Genomic DNA, 27,437 nt, shown 5'->3' on the forward strand with positions numbered 1-27,437 from the left:
ATTTAACAAAAACTGACTGGTCAAGAACATAGTATGGGTTTGAGAAAGGACACTTTGACTCAGACCATTCACAGAGTAATTAAAAAAGATAACCAGGAAGATTCAATTTTATTTCAGGTATATTGTATCCTACTTAGGCAAGAAAAACTCTATTCCTACTACATTGTGCCTAGGTGGATAGACAAAGCATTTTAAACTAATTCGATGGGATATAAGGTAGGGGATATTGGGGATGTTCTAGTGCCCTACTCTTCTTCTGAGAAAGAAACAATGCAGGGTAATATTGCTTAACTCCAACAGAACACACATTTATCTTTAACTCAAGCAGAACAAGCATTTATCATCTGTTGTCACTGATTCATGGTATTGTTTGGTACTTCCTATTGGACTGGATTTCTGGTACCCTGCCAAGGAAGAAAAGAATCTGCCCAAAGAACTGCTTCTAAACTAGTTCACACCCTCTTTCTTCTATGAATCTTCTTTCTCCCCTACCTCTCGATGGTAGATTAAAAGGAAGATAAAAGGATTTAGGCACCCTAAGTAAAGTAGGTTTTGAAAAAGCTAAACCTACAATAGAGTTCGCACTGGAGCTCACAGAGTAGCTCCAGGTGAACAAACCTCCCACCCAGAGAGATCCCTGTCAGCAGCAACTACAACTGATGCTTTGGGTGCTGCTGCCTTTTCCATGGCTTCAGCTTCTCAGTTTCTCCAGGAGTGTGATCGCTCATCCCAGCACTGTGGAGATTTAGCCACAGCAGCTCTGCAGTCCTGGGGTGTTGCTGTCTGGAGGTGTGGAGAGGCCAACACCACAAGCTGAAGATCTGAGAACCCTTCTCATGGAACACACGCAGGTGACACCCAGGTGATCAGAAGATGTAAAAAGGGGGCACCCAGGGAATGATGTAGGGGGATTCCAGGGCCAAAACTTGAAACAGCCCTGCCTGGCCACTGCAGATCCTCAGAAGTGGACCTGATATCTTCCTTGGAAAGTTTACATACTTCACAAAAAAGGGCCATGGCAGAGAAGGGTTTATCTGTTGCTTGATTCTGCATGAATAATATGAACAGAAATATGCTTCAGCTAACTGCTATTAAAACCCAAAGAATTCACCAGATATTTACAGAACATTCCACACAAATACAAAGAGTTTGCCTTCTTCTCAAAAACAAATGGAAATATCTCCAAATTGAACACATACTCAAACACCGTGAAAGTCTTAAAAGGTACATGGTAATAGAAACAACCCCTGCATTCTATCTGACCAGCATAGACTAAAGCTACACATCATCAACAACAGAAACAAAGGAAGTCTTTAAAACTCATGGAAACTAAATAACTCTCACCAGAGTGAAAATGGGTCAAGACAGAAATAAAGAAAGATATTAAAGACCTTGTAGAATTCAATACAAATGAATGCACATCATATGTAAACCTATAGTACACAATAAAAGTGATGATAAAAGGATAGTTGTTAGACCCCTATTTGTCACCATGCACAAAACTCAAGTCCAAGTGGATTAAAGACCTCAACCTAAAACCACAGACATTAACCCAGTTAGAGGAAAAAGTGGGGAAGAGTCTAGAACACATAGGCACAGGAGACAACTTCCTGAACAGAACACCAACAGCCCAGGCCTTAACATCAACAATTAATAAATGGGACCTCATGAGGCTGAGAAGCTTCTTTAAGGCAGGTGACACTGTCAAGAGAACAAAGCGACAGCCTACAGGCTGGGAAAAGATCTTCACCAACCCTTCATCTGACAAAGGTCTAATATCCAAAATATATAAAGAACTCAAGAAATTAAACACCACTAAATCGAATAACCCAATAGAGAAACGGGGCGCAGAACTAAACAGAGAATTCTCAACAGAGGAATATCAAATGGCTGAGAAACACTTAAAGAAATGCTCGACCTCCTTAGTCATCAGAGAAATGCAAATCAAAACGACACTGACATTCCATCTTACACCCATCAGAATGGCTAAGATCAATAACTCAACTGACACCACATGCTAGCGAGGGTGTGGAGAAAGAGGAACACTCCTTCATTGCTGGTGGGAATGCAAACTAGTACAACCACTTTGGAAAGTTATCTGGCGCTTTCTCAGAAAAATGGGAATAGGGCTCCCTCAAGACCCAGCTAACCCCCTCCACGGAATATACCCAGAAGATACACTACCACACAACAGGGATATATGCTCAACCATGTTCATAGCTGCCTTATTCATAATAGCCAGAACTTGGAAACAGCCTACGTGTCCCTCAGTAGAAGAATGGATAAAGGAACTGTGGTACATCTAGACTATGGAATACTACTCAGCTATTAAAAACAAGGAATTTCCAAAATTTGTGGACAAATGGATTGAACTAGAAATTGTCATAATGAGTGAGTTCACACAGAAGCAAAAAGAGCTAAATGGGCCGGGCGTGGTGGCACATGCCTTTAATCCCAGCACTTGGGAGGCAGAGGCAGGCGAATCGCTGTGAGTTCGAGGCCAGCCTGGACTACAAAGCGAGTCTAGGACAGCCAAGACTACACAGAGAAACCCTGTCTCAAAAAACAAAAAACAAAAACAAAAAAAAAGAGCTAAATGGTATATACTCACTTATATCGAGACACTAGTCCAAGGTGTACGTCTCCATGAAAAACTGTACCTACCAGGAAAGTGGGTAAGAGTGGAGAACATCCTATTGAGACTTTAGGTGTGAGAAGCCTGGGAGAATGAGGAAATAGAAAGATCCAGCGGGTCCTGGAAAACTACAGGTAAGTCTGGGCTCTGGGGTCCTCCGCAAACTATGGCAACAGCCAAGGAAAATATAGACAGTAAACCTCGAACCCCTACCCAGACTAGCCGATGGACAGGACATTCTCCACTGTTGAGTGGAGAAGGAGTCCTAACTTTCACACAAACTCTGGTGCCCCATACTTGAACATGTCAATTGGATGGAGATGCCTGGTGGCACTCAGAGGAAGGATAATAGGTCACCAAGGAGAGACTTGATACCCTATGAGCATATACGAGGGGAGGAGGTCCCCCTCAGACACAGACATAGGAGAGGGGAGTAGGGGGAAGTGGGAGGAAGGGAGGAATGGGAGGATACTAGGGATGAGCTAACAACTGAGATGTAATATGAATAAATTAATTAATAAAAAAAAGAAAAAAAAAGGATAGTTGAGAGCACTAAGTGCATACATAACATATACAGGAATTTCTTACTAAGCACTAACAAGCACATATAAAAGTCTAGAACAGTGCTCGCTTCGGCAGCACATATACTAAAATTGGAACGATACAGAGAAGATTAGCATGGCCCCTGCGCAAGCATGACACGCAAATTTGGGAAGCGTTCCATATTAAAAAAAAAAAAAAGTCTAGAACAAAATGAAGGAAACACAACTAAAAGTAGTAGACAGGAAGAAACTATTGAATTAGGGCTGAAATCAAAAAATAAAAACAAAGAGAACAATACAAGGATTTATGAAACACAGAGTTGATTCACTGAGAAAAATCAACAAAATGGACAACCCTTATTGAAATAACTAAAAGACAGGGAAGGAATATTTACCAAAAAAAAAAAAAAAAAAAAAAAAAAGAAAAAAGAAAAAAAGAAAAAAGAAAAAAATGAGCAGGGTGCCATACAATGGGAAAATCTCCAAAATCATAAGGATATACTTTTAAATACCTGTATTGCACCAAAATAAAAAATCTAAACAAAATGAATAATTTTCTTGATAGGTACCTATTGGTCTGCTGTATTTTGATGCTAACTAATGTAAGACCATCACATCTGGGCAGGGCAAATGGACTAGAAATGGCTAAGGGTCTAGGGCTTGGGAAGACAGAGAGAATCTTGGGATGAAAACAGATCTGAGGACAAGGGAGAGAAGGAGGTCTCACCGGAATGGGTTAGGTGGAGGAGAAGCACATGGCCAGCATGGATGGAGGATTTGGCCCTGATGAAGAACATTAGCAAGTATATGGGATTCTGGATGTGAGATAGCTTAATAGAAATTATTAGAATTAAATGCTGTGGGATTGGGACAGGTATCCCATACCTGCCCCACTAAGAGAAGTAGTTTAGAGAATTAATATCTGCCCTGCCCTAGGTTAACTACGGGTATTTTAAATTATAACAGGTGTCTGTGTCTTGACTGATTACTAGCGGGTTATACTGTTGTAATAATAACAGGTATAGGCCTAATAATGTTAATTACTTACAGGTAAACATAACAACAACATGTAGCACTTACCAAAGTTAAATCCAGATGACATAACAATTTACCATAAGTAGACCTCTAACACCTAGTGACATGAAAGAATTCATTAAAAGACTCCGACAAAAGAAATGCAGGACTGGGGCTGGAGAGATGGCTCAGAGGTTAAGAGCACCGGCTTCTCTTCCAAAGGTCCCGAGTTCAATTCCCAGCAACCACATGGTGGCTCACAACCACCTGTAATGAGATCTGGTGTCTTCTTGTGGTGGGCAGGATACAAGTGAGCAGAATACTGTATAAATAATAAATAAATCTCTTTATATATATAAAGAAAGAAATGCAGACTGGACGCTTTTAGTGCATAATTCAACGAGACTTTCAAAGAAGACTTAGTTTCAATACTGCTCAAAGTACTCTACAAAATAGAAACAGAAGGAAAGTTACCCAGTTCATTTTATGAGGCCACAATACCTTCTTGACACATGAAGGATATAAAGACTCAACAAAGAAGATTTACAGACCAAATTTGTTCATGAACATTGAAGCAAAAATACTCTATAAAATAAATGTAAACTTAACCCAAGAACATATCAAAAAGATAACCCACAATGGTTGATGAAGTTTCATCCCATTGATGCAGGAATGGCTCACGACAGGAAAACCAGTCATGGTAAAATAAATAAACTGACATAGGGAAAAACATCACAAGGTCATCTTATTAGACACTAAGCAAGCCCTTCACAAAAATTCAACACCAATTCATGATAAAAGTCTTGGAGAGATTACAATAGCAAGGGACATACCTATACATATTAAACACAATTTACACAAGTCTATAGCAACACCAACTTAAATGGAGAGAACCTCAAAGCAATTCCACTAAAATCTGAATAAAGAGAAGTCTATCCTCTTTCTCCATTTCTACTTAATATAACACTTGATGTCCAACCTAAACAATATGGCAACTAAAAGTGATCAAGAGGGTGGAATTTGGAAAGGAAGCATTCAATGTATGCTAATTGGCAGATGATACTATAGTATATATAAGTGACACCAAAAACTCTAGTACCAAACTTGTACTGTTTGACTTTGCCCTTCTGTGCAATGTTAGCCGCTGAGATCAGACAGACACCAACAACCAGTAGCCTAGGTCTCAAATGTCTGAGCTGACTTAACTGTGTCAATGAGGATTGCACATATCTGCATAGGAGAGTCCATTAAAAAGAAATTTAATATTCGGTGGATAAAATTAACCTACCCAAAATGTTTACCCACCGATCTGGTCTGTTTCCATTCACATGTATGCGTTAATCCATGCTGGGAGATGACATCATAATTCGCCTTGCCTCAATCAGGTCTTACTTCATAGAATTGACTCTTGCAGCTGACTGCCCTAAACATTAGTCTGTGAGCTAGTTATGGCCTGTCCTGCTTCACTCTGCAGTGTAAAAGTAAACTGTGCATTCTGTTCTGTTCTGAGGAGAGAAGCCATGATCCACATGAAAATCTTATTCCTGATATGGAAATGGACAGTTCATTACATGACTAAAGTGAGTATTTTTAAACTCTGCTGTGGTACAATCCTTTAATTAAAGAACTTAGGAAGTTTAGTCAAGAAGAAACCAAGGCCATTTCTCTGGGAAGCAACAGACAGGCTTCAAGGCCACATGAGTTAGCCTACTTTATCAGAAAGACTTTTCTCAAAGACATTAGATGCAGCTGTCCTAGAATTAATATCCATACATACATACATATAATACACACACACATAATACACACAAATACAAAACTAACTAATAAAAAATCTCTGTAATGACAGCTAAAAACAGATTTTGCATTCTACATGCTGCTGTCATTAAGTTTCTTTAAATTTACTCCCCAGGTTATGTTTTGAACAACTTAAATATGGACTGGACACAGCAAGCCTAGTCACTTAAGACATTCGCCCAGCAATGATAGTGACAGAAGTATCTTTAAGGACCCAGTGCCTTCAAACATCAGTGACAGAGTCCTAAGTGGAAGGTTCCAGAGGATGAGAAAGAAAGGAGAAGTAGAAGATAGAAAGTACAAAGGCTGAGGTGAGGAGGTTTTGCACAAGCTATGTCTCACATCAAGTAAGTTTTTAAAGAATTGCATCTTGTATCCTAGCATCCTGACTTCTAACAAGACTGTTAGCATACTGTTTTTCTGTGGGGTGTGTTGGAGGCAATCCTCCTTCAGCTAAATTCTACCTGAGCTTTTTAAACTTCTATGAATTGCTGCATCCTTCACATCATCAATTCTACTTTTCTCCATCAAAGCTTAACACGGGCCAAATGTGGCCACATCTGGCCTTTGCTGACCACACAACCTCAGGGAGGACCCACCACACCAGCTCCTGTAGCCCACTTTTCTGATGTTCCCCAATGTGGGTGTTCAGTTGTCATCTACCTGGTCTGTTAGAGCCCACTTCTTTCTCCAACCCTGCCCCCTGCAAGGAAAGCCTCTGCACATTCTTAGCATTCCTTGAGATGTTCCAAGCCCCTCCCCTGGGGCCAAGGGCTTCCCTAGTACAGCAGGTGGCCAATACTTAATCTTCCTTCACCTGTAATCCTAGTTGCCACAGCGGGGGCTGAGGAGGGCGGGTGGGGGAGGGCCGGTCCAGAAGGGCGATTTCCGCAGGCTTTGTATACTGAGGCTCCTGAACTAGCCAAGGAATTTCACTTCCTAAGTAAACTTGCCCGGTTTACCTTTTTTTTTTTTTTTTTTTTTTGGTTTTTCGAGACAGGGTTTCTCTGTGTAGCCTTGGCTGTCCTGGACTCACTTTGTAGACCAGGCTGCCCTCAAACTCACAGAGATCCACCTGCCTGCGTTTTACTGTCAATCTGGCCCCATTGGCTTATTTCACCTGTGGAGATAACCCATCAGTCAGCAGTGACCCTGAGCTCAGCATGTTGCCACTTTGGCGCTTGCCTGAGCTTCCCTCACAGCACTCAGCAGCAGTGCTAAAAGCACAGCACACAGAACCATTAAAGAAAGCTCAGCTAGAGAGCTGCACTTGTGCGTGGCAGCCAGAAGAAAGAGCCTCATCTTCATATTGGCTGGTCTGCCTGGAGGCTCTGATTGGCCAGCAAGTCTCCAGTGACATGAGCACCTCCCTTAGAATTACAATGTCCTGAAGGGACACAGCACAATAGCTCATGGCCCAGGCTTCCAGTCCATTTGCAGAACTGCAGAGATCGGCATTTCAGCAGCTCGTGTGCGTATTCTCCAATAGCCTACTGGTCTGTCTTCCCACACAGCCCCACCACTCCAGCTAGCTCTTCACAGCAGCCTGCTCCTCCCGTTTGTGGGCAGTGACCCTCCACTCACCATGTCGGGACTTCGGAACTTGCTGAAGCTTCTCTCACAACACCCAGCAGCAGAGGTCAGAGCACACCACCCGGAACCACCCAAGCCTGCACAGCTCTTCAGCAAGGCTCCCGGAAGAACCCGCCTCCGCGTCTCTGCCTGGAGGCTCTGATTGGCCACTTCATGTTGACTGACATATACACTGACCATACTAAAAAAGTTTAGTACTGGAAAATACGTTAATATCACAAGAAATTAGAATAATCAAGAATGTGTACAATATCTATGAAAAAATAAAGGGGATGGAGAGAAAAAGCCTAAAACAAAAGCAGAAACATACACAAAAGTTTTTGACAAAAGACCTAAGTGTCGCGAGCAGAGAGTTTACACTCAGGATCCGGAACAAAGGAGGCAGGCCAAGAGCAAGCGGTACGTTTTCGCAAGAGAGATTTATTAGCAATACAAAGGCAACTACAGCAAAAGGCCACAGCTAAGGTCCCCTGGCCAAGCCACCAATACCATTCCATTATACTCTTAAAACTATCTTAATTCCAATAGGAGTAGCATTTAGCATCTTATAATATCAATGTTCTGGGAGCTTATGCCATTAGTGTATACGACCTGATATCGCGATGTTCTGTCGAACAGGTTCGCTGCTGCGACTTGATTCAGTTCTTGGGTTGTTATCTGACAGCTTGTCTGTTTGCTCAGTCCGAGCGCCTCGTCATATGGCAGCATTTCAGGTAGTCATGGTGACAGCGAGAGAGCTGGCTGCTTCTTCTCAGGGTTTTTATACTTAACTTAACCTTATCCTCTCTAATTCACACATCTAGTTTTCTGCGTCACTCTTATCACCAACTTGCAGGCATGGCTGCTCTTAGGTCAGAATTTTCTACTAAGGTTTTATCTATCACTCACACATCTGGTCACATGTCAGCTTTTGGACTGTCAGCTGCTTTCTACACTGGGCTTTGAATCAAGCCCTTACATGTTCATTACACTAAGAAAATACATGCAGGAAAAGTTTGTACTTGACTGATATTACACATTTACTTCTGATTCTATTTATATAAATTTTAAATAAATGGAGTCACAACTCACATAAAATTAACTAAAAGTGAACCTTAACCTGTTATGTTGTGTACTTTCCATTTCTTACAAACATGTCTCATATTCCAGAGTTCTCTCTCTGCACAGGAAGCTAATCTCTTGCTGAGGTTCTTAAAAGATAAAAACAATTTATTAGATTTATATTTAAAATTTTGTTTGTTTGTTTGTTTTTGTTTTTTGAGACAGGGTTTCTCCGTGTAGCCTTGGCTGTTCTTGACTCACTTTGTAGTCCAGGCTGGCCTGGAACTCACAGCGATCCGCCTGCCTCTGCGTCCCGAGTGCTGGGATTAAAGGCGTGCACCACCACGCCCAGCTTATATTTTAAAAAATTAACTATATTGACTGTGAAAACAATTTCTTTCTTAGTTACGGTTTCATTGCTGTGAAGAAGCACCATGAACAAGGCAACCCTTATTTAAAAAGTAACATTTAATTGAGGGTTTTTTATGGTGCTAGACTTTTAATCCATTACCAACATAGTAGGAAGCACAGCAGTGTCCAGGCAGACATGGTACTGGAGGAGCTGTACAGTATATAACTAGATGCACAGGGAGCCAGGAGGGGACTCCACAGTAGGTAGAAACTGAGGTTTTTGGTTTGCTTTTTGTTTTTTGTTTTGTTTTATTTTATTTTATTTTTTCAAGGCAAAGGTTCTCTGTATAGCCTTGGCTGTCCTGGACTCACTCTGTAGACCAGGCTGGCCTTGAACTCACAGACATCCACCTGCCACTGCCTACCAAGTGCTGGGATTAAAGGCGTGTGCCATCATGCCCGGCAGAACCTGATTTTAGAGATCCCTTCATTCACATCAACAATAAGATATTTCCTACTTTTCAGAATTTTAGCTGCAGCAGCTGATTGCCTACCCCATTTACCCTTGTGGAATAGATAATAAATTATTCCTTCTAATCTGATCTGAAGACAGAAAAACCATGCTCCTTATGCAGATTCTTTTCCTCTGACTGCAATGGATAGTTGACTACAGGACTCAAATGGTTAATTTTAAAATGTTGTCATGATACAGTCTTTATTTGTTTGTTTTGGAGTTTTTTGTTTTGTTTTGTTTTTGGTTTTTGTTTTGGTTTGGTTTTGTTTGGTTTTTTTTGGTTTTTCAAGACAGGGTCTCTCTGTGTACCCTTGGCTGTCCTGGACTCGCTTTGTAGACAAGGCTGGCCTTGAACTCACAGCAATCTGCCTGCCTCTGCCTCCCGAGTACTGGGATTAAAGGCGTGTGCCACCACGCCCAGCTCCTGATACAGTCTTTAAATTTAAGGATTTACATGGCTTCATCAAGGAGACAGCAAGGTCCCTGCCATGGAGGGCAACAGATTAGAAAAGAAATAACATGAGTAAACATTATTTCAGAATCATTTTTCTAAAAAGCTAGAGGTGCGGATGTTCTAGAATTAACAAGCCTTCGTAGGGAGAAATCACTCTATCTATTTAGGAGATTAAGAAAAAAACTTCTTTATTGATAGTGTGAAACCATATCTTGCTATTGCAAAAAAAGAAACCAGACTAGAAGAGATGTTGCATTTCACATATGCTGTCATTGTTAGATGTTTTTTAGGATGGGGTTCTAGATTATGCTTTGAACAATTTAATAGAGAGTAATAAGATCTCATGATACTATCACTTTATTGACTTTCATTTTTCTCCTGTCTTCATGTGTTATTTTGTATCTTTGAATAGCCCTGTGATTGTAAGTTCATGTATTGCATGGACCACGTTTATAGCATCCTTTTACTATAGAAGAGGTTGTTCACATATTGGAAGAGAACTGGGAGAAATCAGATTTACCACTCTGATTGCATTAAGATTTTTCCTATCATGTGAGTCATACTACAATTGCAAAGTGAACTGAGGCAAAAAGAGGCAATCCACATTGGTAGTACTCATGGAAGCTTTTCTGCAGTGTGAGTTTGTGGATATATTGCCAATAAAATTGGAAAAGCCGTTAATTTTAAACACATATTACATTCAGAAATTCTACAAGTTATAGGTACTACTACAAGTATTCTAACTCTTCTGAGGAAGAGGGGATTATATTGCTTTTTTCAACGGTCCTATGCCGATAAGGCCTGTATCCATTGTGATAAATGACATATCTATTAAGGAAGATTACAAATGAAACGGCTTACCCTGCATTCACAGTCTCACTTTTTGTTTTTTTCAGTGAAACACTGCATAGGGATTAGAGGTTCTCCACAACAACATTCTTCACTTTCATAAATTGTCCCTCTCACTAAACTTAACAACATTACTGCAAATATATTATGAATACACAGCTTTATGATGGACTACTTGTTTATTAGAAAGTTTTGGACATAGACTTATCGTCTACTTAATGTGGATATCTTCTGCATGATGTAAGTGGTGTGAGACAGAGACTAGCAGTTCTATAGTCTAGCTCACTATAAATCAAATGGTGATATTTGTTAATGCCTTGTTTTCTTATCTTCTTTTTTAGAGAAATGTCTTACAAAAAATAAATCAGCTACCTGATTTTGAAGTACATGGTTTTGTCAGAATTTAATAATCATTGATACATTTCAAACAGTGCATACTTACACTCTTGTTTTTCTTTAGAACTTAAAGGATGCACTAAAAGTAATTCAGAGGCATATTCGTATCAACTTGCACATGAAAATTACCTTCTAGATCTTCTAGAACTTTCAAGATTCTCTTCAATCTTATGATTTTCCCAATTGTAACCTAAATTAGAGTATGAGAAAATGCATGATATATTATTTGAAAGTAGGCAAGATTCAAGTAACTTTTTAGTAAAAATGAGATTTCCTCATCTCATTCATCCTCATTTTCAGTTGACATTACAATAACAAATAACAGCAACGGAGAAAGAGTTACTGCTACATTTTTAAAGCAACATAAAATTCACAGTCCTACCTATGGCAGTGAGGTTCCTGTAGGTCTCCAGCATCACCTCTCTGTAGAGACTCTTCTGGGCAGGATCCAGCAAGGCCCACTCTTCCTGAGTGAATTTTACATGCACGTCATCGTAGGTCACTGCATCCTATAATATCTCATACAGGGGTGCAAGAGAAAGCATAATAGTGATAACAGTGTAGCTGGATCCTTCATTGACAATATATTCATATAATTCTGTGGCTTCCTCCATTTATTTCCTGATACAGATATTCTAATGTAACCAAGTCATTTTAAAAGGATCCTGAATACAGAGGTCCACATCTGTCATTCCTCAGCCCTTGAATAGTGTATAGGCTTGCAAGATAAATGCCAATCAACAGAGAAGAGGGGAGGGAGGTAGAAAAACAATTTAGGAATACTGGGCTCATGTCAGAGAAATTGTATAAACAATTACTAATGATAAAAATAAATTTTAAGCTGAGTATATTTTCTCATGCCTGTAATCTCAGTAGGCAAGATGCAAAGCCTTTTTAATTCAATCTATAAATGGTATGAGAAAACACTATAGATACAATACCCTGTACAATAGCCACAAATAATTTCAAATATCATGGTGTAAAACCTAACAAGCAAGTGAAAGACTTGTATGACTACAATCCAAGGCTCTGATAAAAGAAACAATAAGAAATCAGAAGATGGAAAGATCTCCCATGCTCATGGTTGGATGGAATAAAGAAGTAGAAACTGCCATCTCACCTAAATCAATCAATAGTTTTAATGTACTGCCCATAAAAGTTACAACACAATTCTTTGTAAACATTGAACGAGAAAACCTAACGTCATATAGAACAACAAAAAACCCAGCAGAGTTAAAAATTTTTCTGCGTAATAAAGAAACTTCTGGAGGTATCAAATAAAAAAACACATGGTACTGGCATTAAAAACAGACCAGCTGATCAATGGAATTGAATCAAAGACCCACAAATAAACCCAAACTCCTACTGACACTTGATTTTTGATCAAGAAACCAAAACTGCACAATGGAAAAAACAAAGCATCTTCAGCAAATGGTCCTGGCCAATCTCAATGTCTGCATCTAGTAAAAGACATGGAGATCTGTGTTTCTCACCTTTCACAAAACTCAAGTCTACATGGATCAAAGACCTCCACATAAAACTGGATAGTGAAAATCTAATAGAAGAATAAGTGAAGAATAGCCCTTAACACATTGGTAAACGAGACAACTCTCTGAATGTCACAGGCACTAAGATCAACAACTATAAATGGGCCCTTATAGGACTGAAAATCTCCTGGAAGGCAAGGGATACTGTCAATAGGAAAACATGGCAGATAGCTGACTGGAAAAGCCCTTCACCAATGCTATGTCCGACAGAGGGATAATTTCAAAAACACAGAAAGAACCCAAGAAATCAGACACCAATAAATCAAATCATCCAAGTAAATAATGGGGATAAGAGCTAAACAGAGAATTCTTAACACATGAATCTCGAATCTCCAAGAAGCTATTAAATAAATGTTCAACATCCTGACTCATCAGGGAAATGCACATCAAAATGACTCTGATTTCCATCTTACACCTGTCACAATGGCTAAGATCATGAACCTAAGTGACAGGACACGATGGTGGGGAAGTGGAAGAAGGGCAACATGCCTCCATTTCTGGTGGGAAAGACAACTTGTACAACCATGTTGGAAATCAATCTGGAGGTTTCTCAGAAAATTGTTACTAGACATACTTAAAGATCTACCTACCTCAACAGCTATACCATTCCTGGGCACATAAATAAAATAAGCTACACCATAACACAAGGACACTTGCTCAACTATGTTCACAGAAATTTAATTTATAGTAGACAGAAACTGGAAAAAACACAGATGTCCCACAACTGAAGAATGGATAAAGAAAGTTAGTACAGTTACAAAGTCAATACCACTCAGCTATTTAAAATAAAAAAAAGAAACTTAATACGATTACCAGGAAAATGGATGAAACTAGGAAAGATGGATGGACATACAAAAGAACTTAATGAGTGAACTAGCATAGATCCAAAAGATGTGAATGGTATGTACTTACTTATAAGTGGATATTAACCATGGATATAGAATAGCCATGGTGTAATCCACAGAACCAAAGAAGCCAAGAAGATCTTAAGGGAGGATGTTTAATGTCCACTCAGAAACTAAACTAAAATAGATATCTGAAGTAGATGAAGGGAAGGAACTAGGTGGGAAAAGAGAGGAGAGGTAACAGGGGTGGCATCAGCTGTGGGGAGAGTAGGGGAAGTGGGACCAGGAGAGAGAGCAGACATCAGTAGAAGGGTGTAAAAGTAACTTTTATTCTCCTGAATCAGTCATTGTCTAGGAGGCTTACTACCTCCTCTGATGGCCTAGGTCTAGACCTGGAAGCTTCTAGCCTCTGTATAATCTAACCTAGGCCTAGAATGTTTTCAGTCTCTGAGATACACTGGTTTTTGTTGTTGTTGTTGTTGCTGCTGCTGTTTGTTTTTGGTTTTTTTTGTTTTTGCCAGACAGGGTTTCTCAGTGTAGCCTTGGCTATCCTGGACTCACTTTGTAGACCAGCCTGGCCTTGAACTCACAGTGATCTGCATGCCTCTGACCCCTGAGGGCTGGGATTAAAGTCGGAGCCACCACACCCAGCTTGAGATTGACTGCTTAAAGAGCGCACCCTTACTTGTTCTTTCTGAGCTCTGGGCTGGCTGGTTCAACTCAGCTGTTCTGGCTCAAACTCTTCTCACAGCTGACTTACTTAATATAGTTTCTCTCAGCCCAGAATTGCTCTGCTTAGCCTCAAACTAACTCAGCAATCTGCTCTAATCTTCGGGATTATTCACATTATCTGCCTTATTCTCCGCAATCCATCTCTCTATTGCTGTCCTGGAAAACTGCTTCCTCTCTCTGTACAAATGCCTCTTGAGTAGCTTCCCTTGGTTCTCTCTCGTGGGAGTCGGCCATATCCTATTCTACCAAATCTTCTCTGATTCATCACCTCTTCTTCCACCCAATTATATATCACTTTCAAGCATGGGTGCTGCTTCCTTCTTTAACTTAGCCTTCAATTAGGATGAAAGGACTATATCACCATGCCTGGATCTAAGCTTTTCTTTACTTGATACCTGCTCTATCCCTGGCTGTCTTTAAACTCAAGTCTGTTTGCTTCTGTCTCCTGGATTAAAGGCATGTTTTGTATTACAACTGGATCACACAGACATAGAAGACCTTTGGAAGTGATCTCTTGCCTGCTGGGTTACATAAGCCTAAGAAAGTCTTTGCATGTGATCTCTTAGGAGACCAGCCATCTTCTGAATTAACATTCTCCTGCAGAAGGGGGCATCTCTGGGAATGGAAGGCTCCTTGAAATCTATGGGTGTGACTCTAGCTGAGACCTGTACCATCAGGGGTTAAGAGCCTGAAGTTGCCAATTACTATAGCCATGTGGGACTTCCACTGGAGGGAGGGGGACACAAAACCACCCTTAAAGCCCTCGACCCAAAATTTGCCTTGCCTATTAATATTAAAGAGATAAAGTTAGACCAAAGATTGAAGAATTGCCAAACAAATAACTTCCTGCTCAACATAAGACCTACCCAAAAGACAAAGAGCCAATCTCTGACACTATTAATGACACTCTGCTGTACTTGCAGACAGGTTCCTAGGATGAGTGTTTTCTGAGAGTCTTCCTCCAGCAGCCGATGGAAACAGATGCAAAGACCCAGAGCCAAACCATAGGCCGAAAGCAGGGAATTTGGGGGAAGGTTGGGAGAAAAGATAGAGGGATCCTCGGCAGTTGAGGACACCTGAGAAAACCTAAAGTCAACTATCTTGAGTCCATGGGGACTCACAGAAACTGAACCATAACCAAAGAGCATAAATAGGCTGAACCTAGATCCTATATATATATAAAAGATGTGCAGTTTGGTTAACATGAGGGTCCCCTAACAATGGGAATAGGAGCCATCTTCACTATGCTGTCTGACTTTGGATTCCTTTTTCCCTATCTGCGCTGCCTCCTTAGGCATCAGTGGGAAAGCATGTTCTTAGTCATGGTGCAACTTGAGATGCCAGGGGACGTTGATAGCACTTGTGGGCCTCCCCTTCACTGAGAAGTAGGGCTCCTTAAGGAAAGGGGGAATGATGGTGGGACTGGGAGTAGAGGAGGGAGAGGTTAGGCTGTAAAGTGACTTAATTGATTAGTTCATTAATTAAAAATAAGGCTAGCAAAATAGCTTAGCATTGATTACTAACTGCTTCTACTATATCTTATGTGACTTAGGGGCACAGTCTATAATCAGGGACGCATGACAGCATGAGAAGGCAGCTGAACAAACAGTTTCAAACACAGCACAGTAGAAACAAAAACATAAAATGGGTTGAGTCTACAGACCCTCAAATCCCATCCCCAAAAAGACATCTAGGTAAACTCCTAGTACAAAAGCTCCCCGAAATTAGCCAAAAAAGGGGAGATAAGTGTTTAAAGATATGACGGTACCTAGAGTCTTTCTGATTTGACAAATTATATTCTGATATTGGTCATTAGGGACTCACAGTGAAAATGCATTTTAATCAACTTCAATGATCCTAATGGTCTGCAACAGGTCATACACTATTCAAGAGAACAAAGACTCTTCTGACACTCCAGAAAATCTTTTCATAGCTATATTTTCTAAAATCTGGAAACAGGTTATATCTTTACAATATACAATGGCACCGAATAAACCTTCCCATTCTAATTGAGAGGAATGTACATATAGTGAGGCAACACTGGATGGAGACAAAAAAAAAATCCAGCAACTCAAACACCAAGTACCCTAGCTTTGTCTCAGATACATGAGGCTTCAGTTTCACAGGGTGTAGATGGTCCTATGACTGCAATTTCTCATTCATCACTCAGTTTTGTTACTTTAACTCAGTATATGCATCTCTCCATGATATATTTCACAGATCTTAGGTATCTCAACATCTTATGGTCTCAAAATGCAACATGGGCTACATGTCCAAAACCTGGTGAAATGAAATCTCATAGTTTCCTTACTGGGGCACTGGCTCTGCAAAACATAAATAGCTGGAGCAACGCTGAACTGAAATCACAGAGACAGAATACATGACCTTGAATTGTGCATCATTCTTGTTTTACAAACCAGTGCAATAGGGGCTGGAGAGATGGTTCAGAGGTTAAGAACACTGGTTGTTCTTCCAAAGGTCCTGGGTTCAATTCCCAGCAACCACATGGTGGCTAACAACCATCTATAATGAGAACTGGTGCCCTCTTCTGGCTGCAGACAGCATACTGTATCAATAATGAATAAACAGTTAAAAACAACAGTACAGCAATGGGGGATCCAGCCAGCCTTGGTTTCTAAACTGAGATAAAATATGCCAGGCATGGGCCAGAATTGCAGCAGGTTTTATATGAAGTGCCTGCTTTGTAATCACTTTGCCTATACTTTTCACTAATTTAAGGGGTAGCAAGAATGGATGTTACCCATCTTAGGCTTCCAATGCAGAATAGGGCTTTCTCTTTACTGGTGCTAAGCTCCTTGAAAATCCCTTCTCTTTCAGGATTTGACTGCCATCTAAAACTACCTAGTTCTGTTTTTTTCTCTAAACCCACAGACTGCATTTTCTTCTGTCCCACTTGTTGCTTTTTTAGATGGTTCTTTCAGCTCACAATCCAACATTGTATAAGGTTAGAATAGAAACTCAACCTTGAAAATTATAGCAAAAACCATGGACAAACATTGTTCCCTGGCTTGCTTGCTTACTTGAGCACTCTCTTATTTGCAGCCTGATCTCTTTTCCAACCAAAGCACACTTGATAAGGAATACTGCAACCCTAGTGGAAGAGCCTCCCACATCACTCATCAATCAATATAACCTCTCACAGACATAGCAATCAGGCATTCTGATGAGGGCATGCCTCATCATTAACATTTTTACCTGCTTTAATTGGCTTATCTGCAGCTGAAACCTTCTTAAGCCTAGAAGTCTGCTAGCTTTGGCCTCTTGGGGTTCAGGAATAGCCCACACTGACCACCTCGACACCAAACTCAGGTCAGAGATAGTTTACTGACCACTTAACATGGACTGACTGGTCAAGAACAAAGTATGGGTTTAAGAAAGGACACTGTGACCCAGACCATTCACAGGGTAATTTAAAAAAATAATCAGTAAGAATCCATTTTATTTCAGATATACTGTGTCCTACCCAGGCAAGAAGAATTAATTCTATTCCTGTTACATTGTGCCTAGGCGGATAGACAAAGCATTTTAAACTGATTCCATGGGCTATAAAGTAGGGGATACAGGGGATGTGCTATTGCCCTACTCTTCTCCTGAGAAAGAAACAAAGCAGGGTAATATTGCTTAACTCCAACAGAACACACATTTATCTTTAACTCAAGCAGAACAAGCATTTATCATCTGTTGTCACTGACTCATGGTATTGTTTCATGCTTCCTACTGGACTGGATTTCTGGTACCCTGCCAAGGAAGAATAGAATCTCCCCCAAAGAACTGCTTCTAAACTAGTCACACACCCTTTTTCTATCAACCTTCTTTCTCCCCTACCTCTCGTTGGTAGATTAAAAGGAAGATAAAAGGATTTAGGAACCCTAAGTAAAGTTGGATTTGAAAAATCTAAGCCTACAATAGAGTTGGCACTGGAGATCAACAGTTGAACAAATCTCCCACCCTGTGAGTTCCCTGTCAGCAGCAACTACAACTGATGCTTTGGGTGCTGCTGCCTTTTCTATTGCTTTAGCTTCTCAATTTCTCCAGGAGTGTGATCGCTCATCCCAGCACTGTGGAGATTTAGCCACAGCAGCTCTGCAGTCCTGGGGTGTTGCTGTCTGGAGGTGTGGAGAGGCCAACACCACAAGCTGAACATCTGAGAACCCTTCTCATGGAACACATGTGCATTTTCACTGTGAGTCAATAATGACCAATATCAGAATATAATTGGTCAAATCAGAAAGACTCTAGGTGGCGTCATTTCTTTAAACACTTATCTCCACTGTTTTTTGGCTTTCTTAGGGGAGCTTTTGTACTAAGCGTTTACCTACATGTCTTTTGGGTGATGGGATTTGAGTGTCTGTAGACTCAACCCATTTTATGTTTTTGTTTCTACTGTGTTGTGTTTGAAATTGTTTGTTCAGCTTCCTTCTCATGCTGTCATGCATCCACGACTATAGACTGTGCCTCTAAATCACTTAAGATATAGTAAAAGCAGTTAGTATTCAATGCTAAGCTATTTTTCTACCCGTATTTTTAATTAATGAACTAATTAATTAAATTACTTTACAGCCTGACCTGTCTCCGCTCCACTCCCAGTCCCACCATCATTCCCCCTTTCCCCAAGTAGCCCTCCTTCTCCTCAGTGAAGGGGAGGCCCACAAGTGTTATCAACCTCCCCTGGCATCACAAGTTGCACCAGGACTAAGAACATCCTTTCCCACTGATGCCTAAGGAGGCAGCCCAGATAGGGAAAAAGGGATCCAAAATCAGACAGCATAGTCAAGATGGCTCCTATTCCCATTGTTAGGGCTCCCACTGTTAACCAAGCTGCACACTTCTATATATGTGTAGTCAGCCTATGTATGCTTTTTGATTATGGTTCAGTTTCTGTGAGTCCCCATGCGCTCAAGATAGTTAACTGTATGTTTTCTTGTGGTGTCCTCAACTGCCCAGGATCCCACTATCTTTCTTCCTACCTTTCCCCCAAATTCCCTGCGCTCTGCCTTTTGTTTGGCTCTGGGTCTCTGCATCAGTTTCCATCAGGTGCTGGAGGAAGACTCTCAGAAAACTCTTATGCTAGGAACCAGTCGGCAAGCATAGCAAAGTATCATTAATAGTGTCCGGGATTGGCTCTTTCTCCTTTGGGTAGGTCTTATGTTGAGCAGCAAGTTATTTGCTTGCCATTTCTTCAAATTCTAATCTATCTTTATCCCTATACTTTTTATAGGCAAGATAAAGTTTGGGGCGATGGCTTTAAGGGTGGTTTTGTGTCCCACTCCCTCCACTGGAAGTCCCACGTGGCTATAGAGGCTGGCAACTTCAGGCTCTTAGCGTCTGATGCACGGGGTCTCAGCTAGATTCACGCCCATAGCTTCCAAGGACCCTTCCTTTCTCAGGGATGCCCCCTTCTGCAGAAGAATGTTAATTCATAACATGGCTGTCCTCATAAGAGATCACATTCAAAGACTTTCTTAGGTATATGTAACCCAGCAGGCAAGAGATCACTTCCAAAGGTCTCCTATGTCAGTGTGATCCAGTTGTAATACAAAACATGCCTTTAATCCAGGAGACAGAAGCAGATTTGTGTTTAAGGCCAGCCTGGTATAGAGCAAATATCTAGTAAAGAAAAGCTTAGATCTATATATGGTGACATAGTCCTTTCATCCTAATTGAAGGTTAAGTTAATTTAAAGAAGGAAGCAGCACCCAAGCTCGATCGTGATATGATTGTGTGGAAGAAGAGGTGATGAATCAGAGAAGATGTGGTAGAATAGGATATGGCCAACTCCCACTAGAGAGAGCCCAGGGAAGCTACTTAAGAGGCCTTTGTACAGAGAGAGGAAGCAGTTTTACCAGGAACCAGACCACAAACAAAATGAGATGTCTTTCTCTTGCCAAAAGCTCAATGATGGTTCCATTACTTTAGGGGTTTTCTTCTGCTAAAATCAAATTAAGCTCTTAACAAATGAATATTTATAAAAGGTGTAGTCTACAACGTAAGTAAATACTTTTATAGAAGTGGATCAGGGCATAATGATTCTACAAACAGTATTGCTGCTGGGGAGTGGTGGCATATGCCTTTAATCCCAGCACTTTGGAGGCCGAGGCAGGCAGATTGCTGTGAGTTCGAGGCCATTCTGGTCTACAAAGGGAGTCCAGGACAGTCAAGGATACACAGAGAGACGCTGTTTTGAAAAACAAACAAACAAACAAAAAACCAAGTGACAACAAAAATACTATTGCTACCCAGCACATCTTCCACTGTGGGCAGATGAAAAACACAGTTTTATTAGTCAAGATTCTCAACATGAGCACAACTGGTAGAGTGGATCTCATTCTGTGTATTTTGAAAGTAAATTTTTTGAATGTCTCACAACTGTGGTCCAGCTAGTTCAACCTTGGCTATCCACCAAAGGAAACGTAAAGACTCCAGAACTTGTTTGGTCCATGAGGCTGGATGTCTTATCTGGTGCTCAGTATACTCCAGAAGTCCAAAAATTAGGATGTAAAGACACTAAAGGAATGAAAATTTCCCAGACTAGACTAATGAAAACAAGCAAAGAAAGAAAGCTTCCTTCTTCAATATCTTCTTTATATGTACGTTGACACCCATAGCTGTGGCCCTGATTAAAGATCAATATTATCATCTCAAAAGATCCACATTAAAGAAAGGTCTTTCCAGTTTGAAAGCCTTATTTCAAAAAACTCTCTCCAAAAAGAAAGCCTGGGGTACTGTATCATGAGTCTGGACATGTTCATATAGAGGTCTACCTATTCTTACTCATGCTCAACTAGCACATCCACGTCTAAAGATGGTCGCAATGTAAAGACAGAGACATCTGCGACCACTGTTGGGTAAAAATAATGCAGGAACATATACAAATTATAAAAAGAAGGACATACTTACTTTCATAGAGGACCCGAAAGAGTTTATTTTAACTAGCCATGGCTGCTCTGACTGAGGCCTGTGACATCACTGTAGAGAATTCCATTCCTTCTTTTTTCCTAAGCCTTGTTTCTATTTTATGATTACTGGTGTTTGTCTGTATATATTTGTACATAGTGCCTACAAAGGCCAAGAAGATCCCAGATCTCCTGGGGCAGAATTTACAGTAGATTGTTAGCTACCATAGAACTTCTGAGAAATTCATAAAACATCTTCATTACTATCTGTTGCTCTAGTCCCAGACTTCTGACACTATCTCCTGGCCTCCCTGGCCACCAGGCAAGAATAGGGTACAAAGACATGCATTCTGGCAAAACAGGACTCTAATTAGGATTAACAGGTATGGGGAGAGTTTGGTGCAAGGTGTGGCTACAAAATTTATACTGTGGCTCCATAGCCCAGGGCTAAATGACTTCATGACTTCCATCAAAGCCACAACCCCATTCTTGGTGGTTTTGTTTGTTATGGATTTTTTCTTTGTGTTTTTTTGAGACAGGGATTTTCTGTGTAGCCTTGGCTGTCATGGACGCACTTTATAGACCAGGCTGGTCTCTAACTCCCAGCAATTGGTCTGCCTCTGCCTCAGGATTTCTGGGATTAAAGGCATGCTCTACCTCACCTGGCCACACCTCCCATTCGTTCTGATCCTCACAAAGCCAAGGTGTCAAATTCAAGGATATAAATTGGCCTCCAATGTGCTGGGGTTGCTGGCATATTATCTGAAACTTGTGTAATTAAAAAGCACCTGGGTGCCTGTGTGTCACAGCAGGGAAGCAGCATGATTGCTAGTCTGTCACCTGAGACATTACCTTGAACATCATGACTGGCTCACTCCCTGCCCTTGCTGATTCCCTATGTCCTCTAAGAGCCCTCTGCTCAGCAGAGACCCACTGACTCTTCTCTCCTTGCTGGGGAAGGCGCCCTCATCCCCACCCCTCCCTCCCTTCACACCTCCACTCCATCCTCTACCCCAGCCCCACCCCCAGCCCTAGCACAACTGTGGGTTTTTGTTTTCTTTTTAATCCCCTTTCCACTGAGGATGATGTGTTGATTAAGTTTTAGTGCTTCAAAATGATTCTCTCTCTCTATTTTTTTTAAAGATTTATTTAAGTATACAGTGTTTCACCTTCTTCTATGCCTGCCCACCAGAAGAGGGCGCCAGATCGCCCTGTAGATGACTGTGAGTCACCATATGGTGGCTGGGAATTGAACTCAGGACCTTTGGAAGGGCAGGCAGTGCTCTTAACCACAGAGCCATTTCTCCAACCCCTCCAAAATGATTATCATCTCTTGCCTGCTCTCCTCCCAGGTTTGTTTCACATGATAGATATATCATGTGAAAGGTTGCTACAGTTTTCCTGAACACAGCATGAAGCCACAAAACAACAATCATGTTTCCTAAACTCTCTTTAATTTGGAATCTTTTGTGTACCCTTTCACTTGTGGGACAGACTGATAACTCCACTCCAAAATGAGCAATGGCTTTGCAAGCTGTGCACCCTGATTACAGGAAGGAGAAGGGAAGTGCCTGAGGGTTTTGCTGGTGCCTCAGGCAAGCTCAGAAGTTGGGACCTGGTGAGCTCAAGGGCAAAGGGGGAGAGGCCAGCATCTGAGCTCAGGAGGCCTGAGTGGCTGGTTCTGCCCTGGTGTGAGTGCAAAGGTAGAAGTGCAGGGTCTTGGAGAACAGGTAGGAGTGCTAGTGAAATGCAGATCTCTCCACATAAGAAAAAAAGTCTGGTCCTGCAATGGAAGCCTGTTCCAGGTACTACTGTCCTGTGTCCCTTCAGCACACTCTAACCATAGGGAAGTGCTCCTGTCACTGAAGACTCAATGGCCAATCAGGGACTCCAGGAAAGAGAGAAAGAGTGTTCTTTTGGGTACCATGCTGTAACTTCCCCTCTGTAGAGGATTGGACCTGATTGACTGTGTGCGATATGCTCTGAGTGTTTGTGCTGGGTGCTGTGAGGAGAGCTCAGGCAAGGTCAGAAGACACAACATGGTAAGTGCTCACAGTAGGGAGGAACAGACAGCTGAGCAGAGGAAACTGGTGTAGTGGGTCTTCCCTGGGGCTGCGAGATAAGCAGCACCAGATGTGGCCACCTGTGAGGTCCTTTTCGGTCTTAGTAATTTTCTGGACTTGGTGATGGTCTCTGACTACCTGCACTGTGTGGATTACATCTACACAAAGCATTGGGAGCAGGGGCTTGTGAGTAGAAACATCCTTGGCAGGATTACAAACTCAGACCCCTGGTTTCTCTAACTTCTTCTAAAAATCTGTTCTAAGTATGTAACATTTATGTCTACGATATATTATGAAGCCCGGCATTGTGGCCCTCGCCCCAAATCCCAGCACTCAGGAAGCAAATAGCTCACGGTGTCTTTAAGGCCATCCTGGTCTGCAATGTGAGTCCATGGCAGCCAAGGCTAACACAGAGAAACAATGCCACCAACAAAACAAAAAATAAACAAACAAACAACCTATATATATATATGTCATTAATTAATTTTGTCGAGGTTGTAGATGTTATCTCATGTGTTGTGTAACACTTCAGTATTAAGCTGTGAGCTCTTGCTGTCCTGGTATTCATTGCATAGACGTGGCTGGCAGTCACATCATGAGATAGTCCTGTCTCAGCTTCTTGACTACTGAGATTAACAGCATGAAAAAATACACTCAGTTTAAAAATCGTTTTTATCATTAGTAATTGTTTATATAATTTCTCTGACATGAGCCCAGTATTCCTAAACTGTTTCTCTACCTCCCCATCCCCCTGATAATTGCCGTTTATCTTGCAAGGCTATATCCTATTCAAGGGCTGAGGAATGACAGAAGTGGACCTCAGTTTTCAGGATCCTTATAAAATGACTTGGTTACATTAGAACATCTGTATCAGGAAATTAGTGGAGGAAGCTACAGAATTATGTGAATATATTGTCAATAAAGGATCCAGCTACACTGTTATCACTATTATGCTTTCTCTTGCACACCTGTATGAGATATTATAGGATGCAGTGACCTATGATGATGTGAATGTGAAATTCACTCAGGAAGAGTGGGCTTTGCTGGATCCTGCCCAGAAGAGTCTCTACAGAGAGGTGATGCTGGAGACCTACAGGAACCTCACTGCCATAGGTACGACTGTTAATTTTATGTTGCTTTTTAAAATCTAGTGACAACTGTTTCTCCATTGCTATTATTTGTTATTGTAATGTCAACTGAAAATAAGGATGAATTAGATGAGTAAATCAGCCAGATGTCTGACGTTAACTGAAGGGTAACTTGAATTTTGCCTAATTTCCAATAATATATTATGCATTTTTGGTTCCTCTATTTTAGGTTACAGTTGGGAAGACCATAACATTGAAGAGAATCTTCATACTTCTAGAAGATATAGAAGGTAATTTTCATAAGCAAGTTGATATGAATATTCCTGTGAATTACTTTTAGTGCATCCTTTAAGTTGTAAAGAAAAGCAAGAGTGTAAATATGCACTGTTTGAAGTGTATCGATGATTATTAAATTCTGACAAAGACATGTACCTCAAAATCAGGTATCTGTTTTGTTTTGTTTTTTTTTTTTGGGTGTTTTGAGACAGGGATTCTCTGTGTAGCCTTGGCTGTCCTACACTCAATTTGTAGACCAGGCTGGCCTCGAACTCATAGCGATCCACCAGCCTCTGCCTCCCTAGTGCTGGGATTAAAGGCGTGCACCACCATGCCCGGCTCTGATTCATTTTTGTAAGTCATTTCTCTAAGAAAGAAGATAACAAAGCAATGCATTAACAAATATCACCATTTGAATCATAGTGAGCTAGATTGTACAACTGCTAATCTCTTTAGTCTCATATTACTTAGATACTGCAGAAGATGTACACATTAACCTTCTATGGATACAAGCCATGTTGGCATAGGAACATTGAACAAAGCAATATAACCCTCTCTTACCCAGAAGAATTAGAAGATTTGTAGTGGTACCAATAACGTGTAGACTTTCTGAACGTAATACTGTGTATAATGAATGGCTTTTCCAATTTATTGGCAATACATCCACAAACTCACACTGCATGAGTACTATCAATGTGGATTGCCTCTGTTTGCCTCGGTTCACTTTGCAATTGTAGTATGACTGACATGATAGGAAAAATTTTAATGCAACCAGAGTGGTAAATCTGACTTCTCCCAGTTCTCTTCCTACATGTGAAAAACCCTCTTCTATAGTAAAAGGATGCTATAAATGTGGTCCATGTAATACATGATCTTAAAATCACACTCCTCTTAGGAGAGGCAAAATAAAACTTGAAGAAGGAAGGAAAAATGAAAGTCAATAAACTGACATTACCATGAGATCTGATTACTTTTAAAATTAGACCAAAATGTAAAATTAATTCACAGAGATAAAAATATTCATCAGTGTAATGAATGTGGTATAACTTTAACATGTGCGAATTATCGTTGCAGGAAAGAAAGAAGATACACTAGAGGAAAACCTTCTTTATTTACTCAGTGTGGTAAATCATTGTCATGTCAAAGTCATCCTCAAGGGCAAGAAATAATTCCTTGTCGGACCCGATTACCTGTGGCATCCCGTAGCGAGGGAAAATATCATCTAAAAGCTTCTTGGAAACCACCTTGGCCGTCTCATGTTTGGTGGGGAAGGCTTCAGTCCATCCTGAAAAAGTATCTACGAAGACCAGCAGGTACCGGTGCCCGTATATACCTGGTTTGACCTCCGTGAAGTCAATTTCCCAATGGGTCCCTGGCCGGTGTCCTCGGACCCTAGTTCCTGACAGGTTTAAGGACCTGTTATTATTGACCAATGCGCAGGGCCGGCAATTGTCAGTGGCTCTCTGGAGGGCCTCTTTTTTTCCTAAGAGGTAAAAGTCTGTTTCTTCTCTTTCGAGGAGGGTTTTCATCTTCTGAGCACTTAAATGAGTGAGTTTATGGAAGTAGTCAATCAAATAGTTAGTCTCTTTTGAGGGGATGACTACCTTGTCTTGATATCGCCAATGGTTGGGTCCCTCAGGGAGAGCGCCCATCTTGTGTAGTTTCTGTATGTCATCATTGGTGAATATCCAATTCCGGTCCTGCTGTCCTGGCGCTCCGGTGTCTTCTTGTAAGGAGAGTGCCTCGAGAGTGTCAAGGGGTCTTGTAGCGGCTTGGCGGGCTGTCTCGTCAGCCAGCCGATTACTTCGAGCCTCAGGGGAGTCCCCTTTCTGGTGGCCCGGGCAATGGATGATGCTGAGCTGCTGGGGTAAAAAGAGGGCCTTCAGGAGGGCCAGGATTTCAGTCTTATTTTTAATTTCTTTACCTTCTGAGGTGAGGAGTCCTCGACGCCAATAGATTTCTCCATGTACGTGGGCCGTGGCGAAGGCATACCGGCTGTCTGTATATACTGTTAGCTTCTTTCCTTTTGCCAGTTCCAGGGCCTTGGTCAGGGCGATCAGTTCAGCACGCTGGGCGGAGGTCCCTGGGGGCAGAGGGCTGGCCCATATTACCTGGTTGGTAGTGGTGATAGCCGCTCCGGCCCGTCGTGTCCCGTTATCCAGGAAGCTGCTCCCATCCGTATACCAAACGAAGTCTGGGCGAGGGAGAGGCTGGTCAGTGAGGTCAGGGCGGGTTCCGTGGGTTTCCACCAGGACTTGCTGACAGTCATGATCCTCGGGCCCGTCTGGGAGAGGGAGCAGCGTGGCAGGGTTGAGATTGGTCGTTGGCCCAAAGGTGACTCTGTCCAAGTCTAAAAGCATGGCCTGGTAATGGGTTACCCGGGCATTTGAGAGCCATCTGTCTGGGGGCTGCCGGACCAGGGATTCCATGGCATGGGGCGCCAAGATAGTAATTGGCTGTCCCATGGTGAGTTTATTAGAGTCTTTAAGGAGTAAGGCGGCTGTAGCAACCATCCGTAGGCAAGGGGGCCAGCCTGCGGCCACGGGGTCCAGTTTCTTAGAGAGGTAGGCTATAGGCCTTTTCCAGGGCCCCAGTCTCTGGATTAGAATTCCCTTGGCGTAGCCTTGCTTCTCGTCAATGAACAGCTCAAAGGGCTTGGTTAAATCAGGCAGCCCCAGTGCGGGGGCTGAGATTAAGGCAGTCTTGATGGCCTCGAAAGCCTGTTGATGGGTGGGCCCCCAGGTAAACATTGTTCCTGGCTTGGTAAGGGGGTACAGGGGAGCTGT

General features: G+C 41.6%; 2 protein-coding genes across 2 annotated transcripts in view; one reads left to right on the forward strand and one right to left on the reverse strand.

The window, feature by feature from the left end:
• Positions 1-26,641, reverse strand: part of LOC311586312 (uncharacterized protein) — a gene marked incomplete at its 5' end in the record, with an annotated part of 38,982 nt that extends 12,341 nt beyond the window's left edge. The window contains 4 exons of the mRNA XM_084762282.1: positions 7,573-7,762; positions 11,316-11,376; positions 11,569-11,695; positions 26,576-26,641. Coding sequence (XP_084618408.1) covers positions 7,573-7,762; positions 11,316-11,376; positions 11,569-11,695; positions 26,576-26,641 — 444 coding nt within the window. The remainder of the gene's footprint in view (positions 1-7,572; positions 7,763-11,315; positions 11,377-11,568; positions 11,696-26,575) is intronic.
• The window catches only part of LOC311587560 (zinc finger protein 431-like), a 129,978-nt gene that overhangs the window by 47,556 nt on the left and 54,985 nt on the right, over positions 1-27,437 (forward strand). The window lies entirely within an intron of this gene.

Source organism: Acomys minous, assembly GCF_964271855.1.
Source record: "Acomys minous genome assembly, chromosome: 16".
Lineage (NCBI taxonomy): Eukaryota > Metazoa > Chordata > Mammalia > Rodentia > Muridae > Acomys > Acomys minous.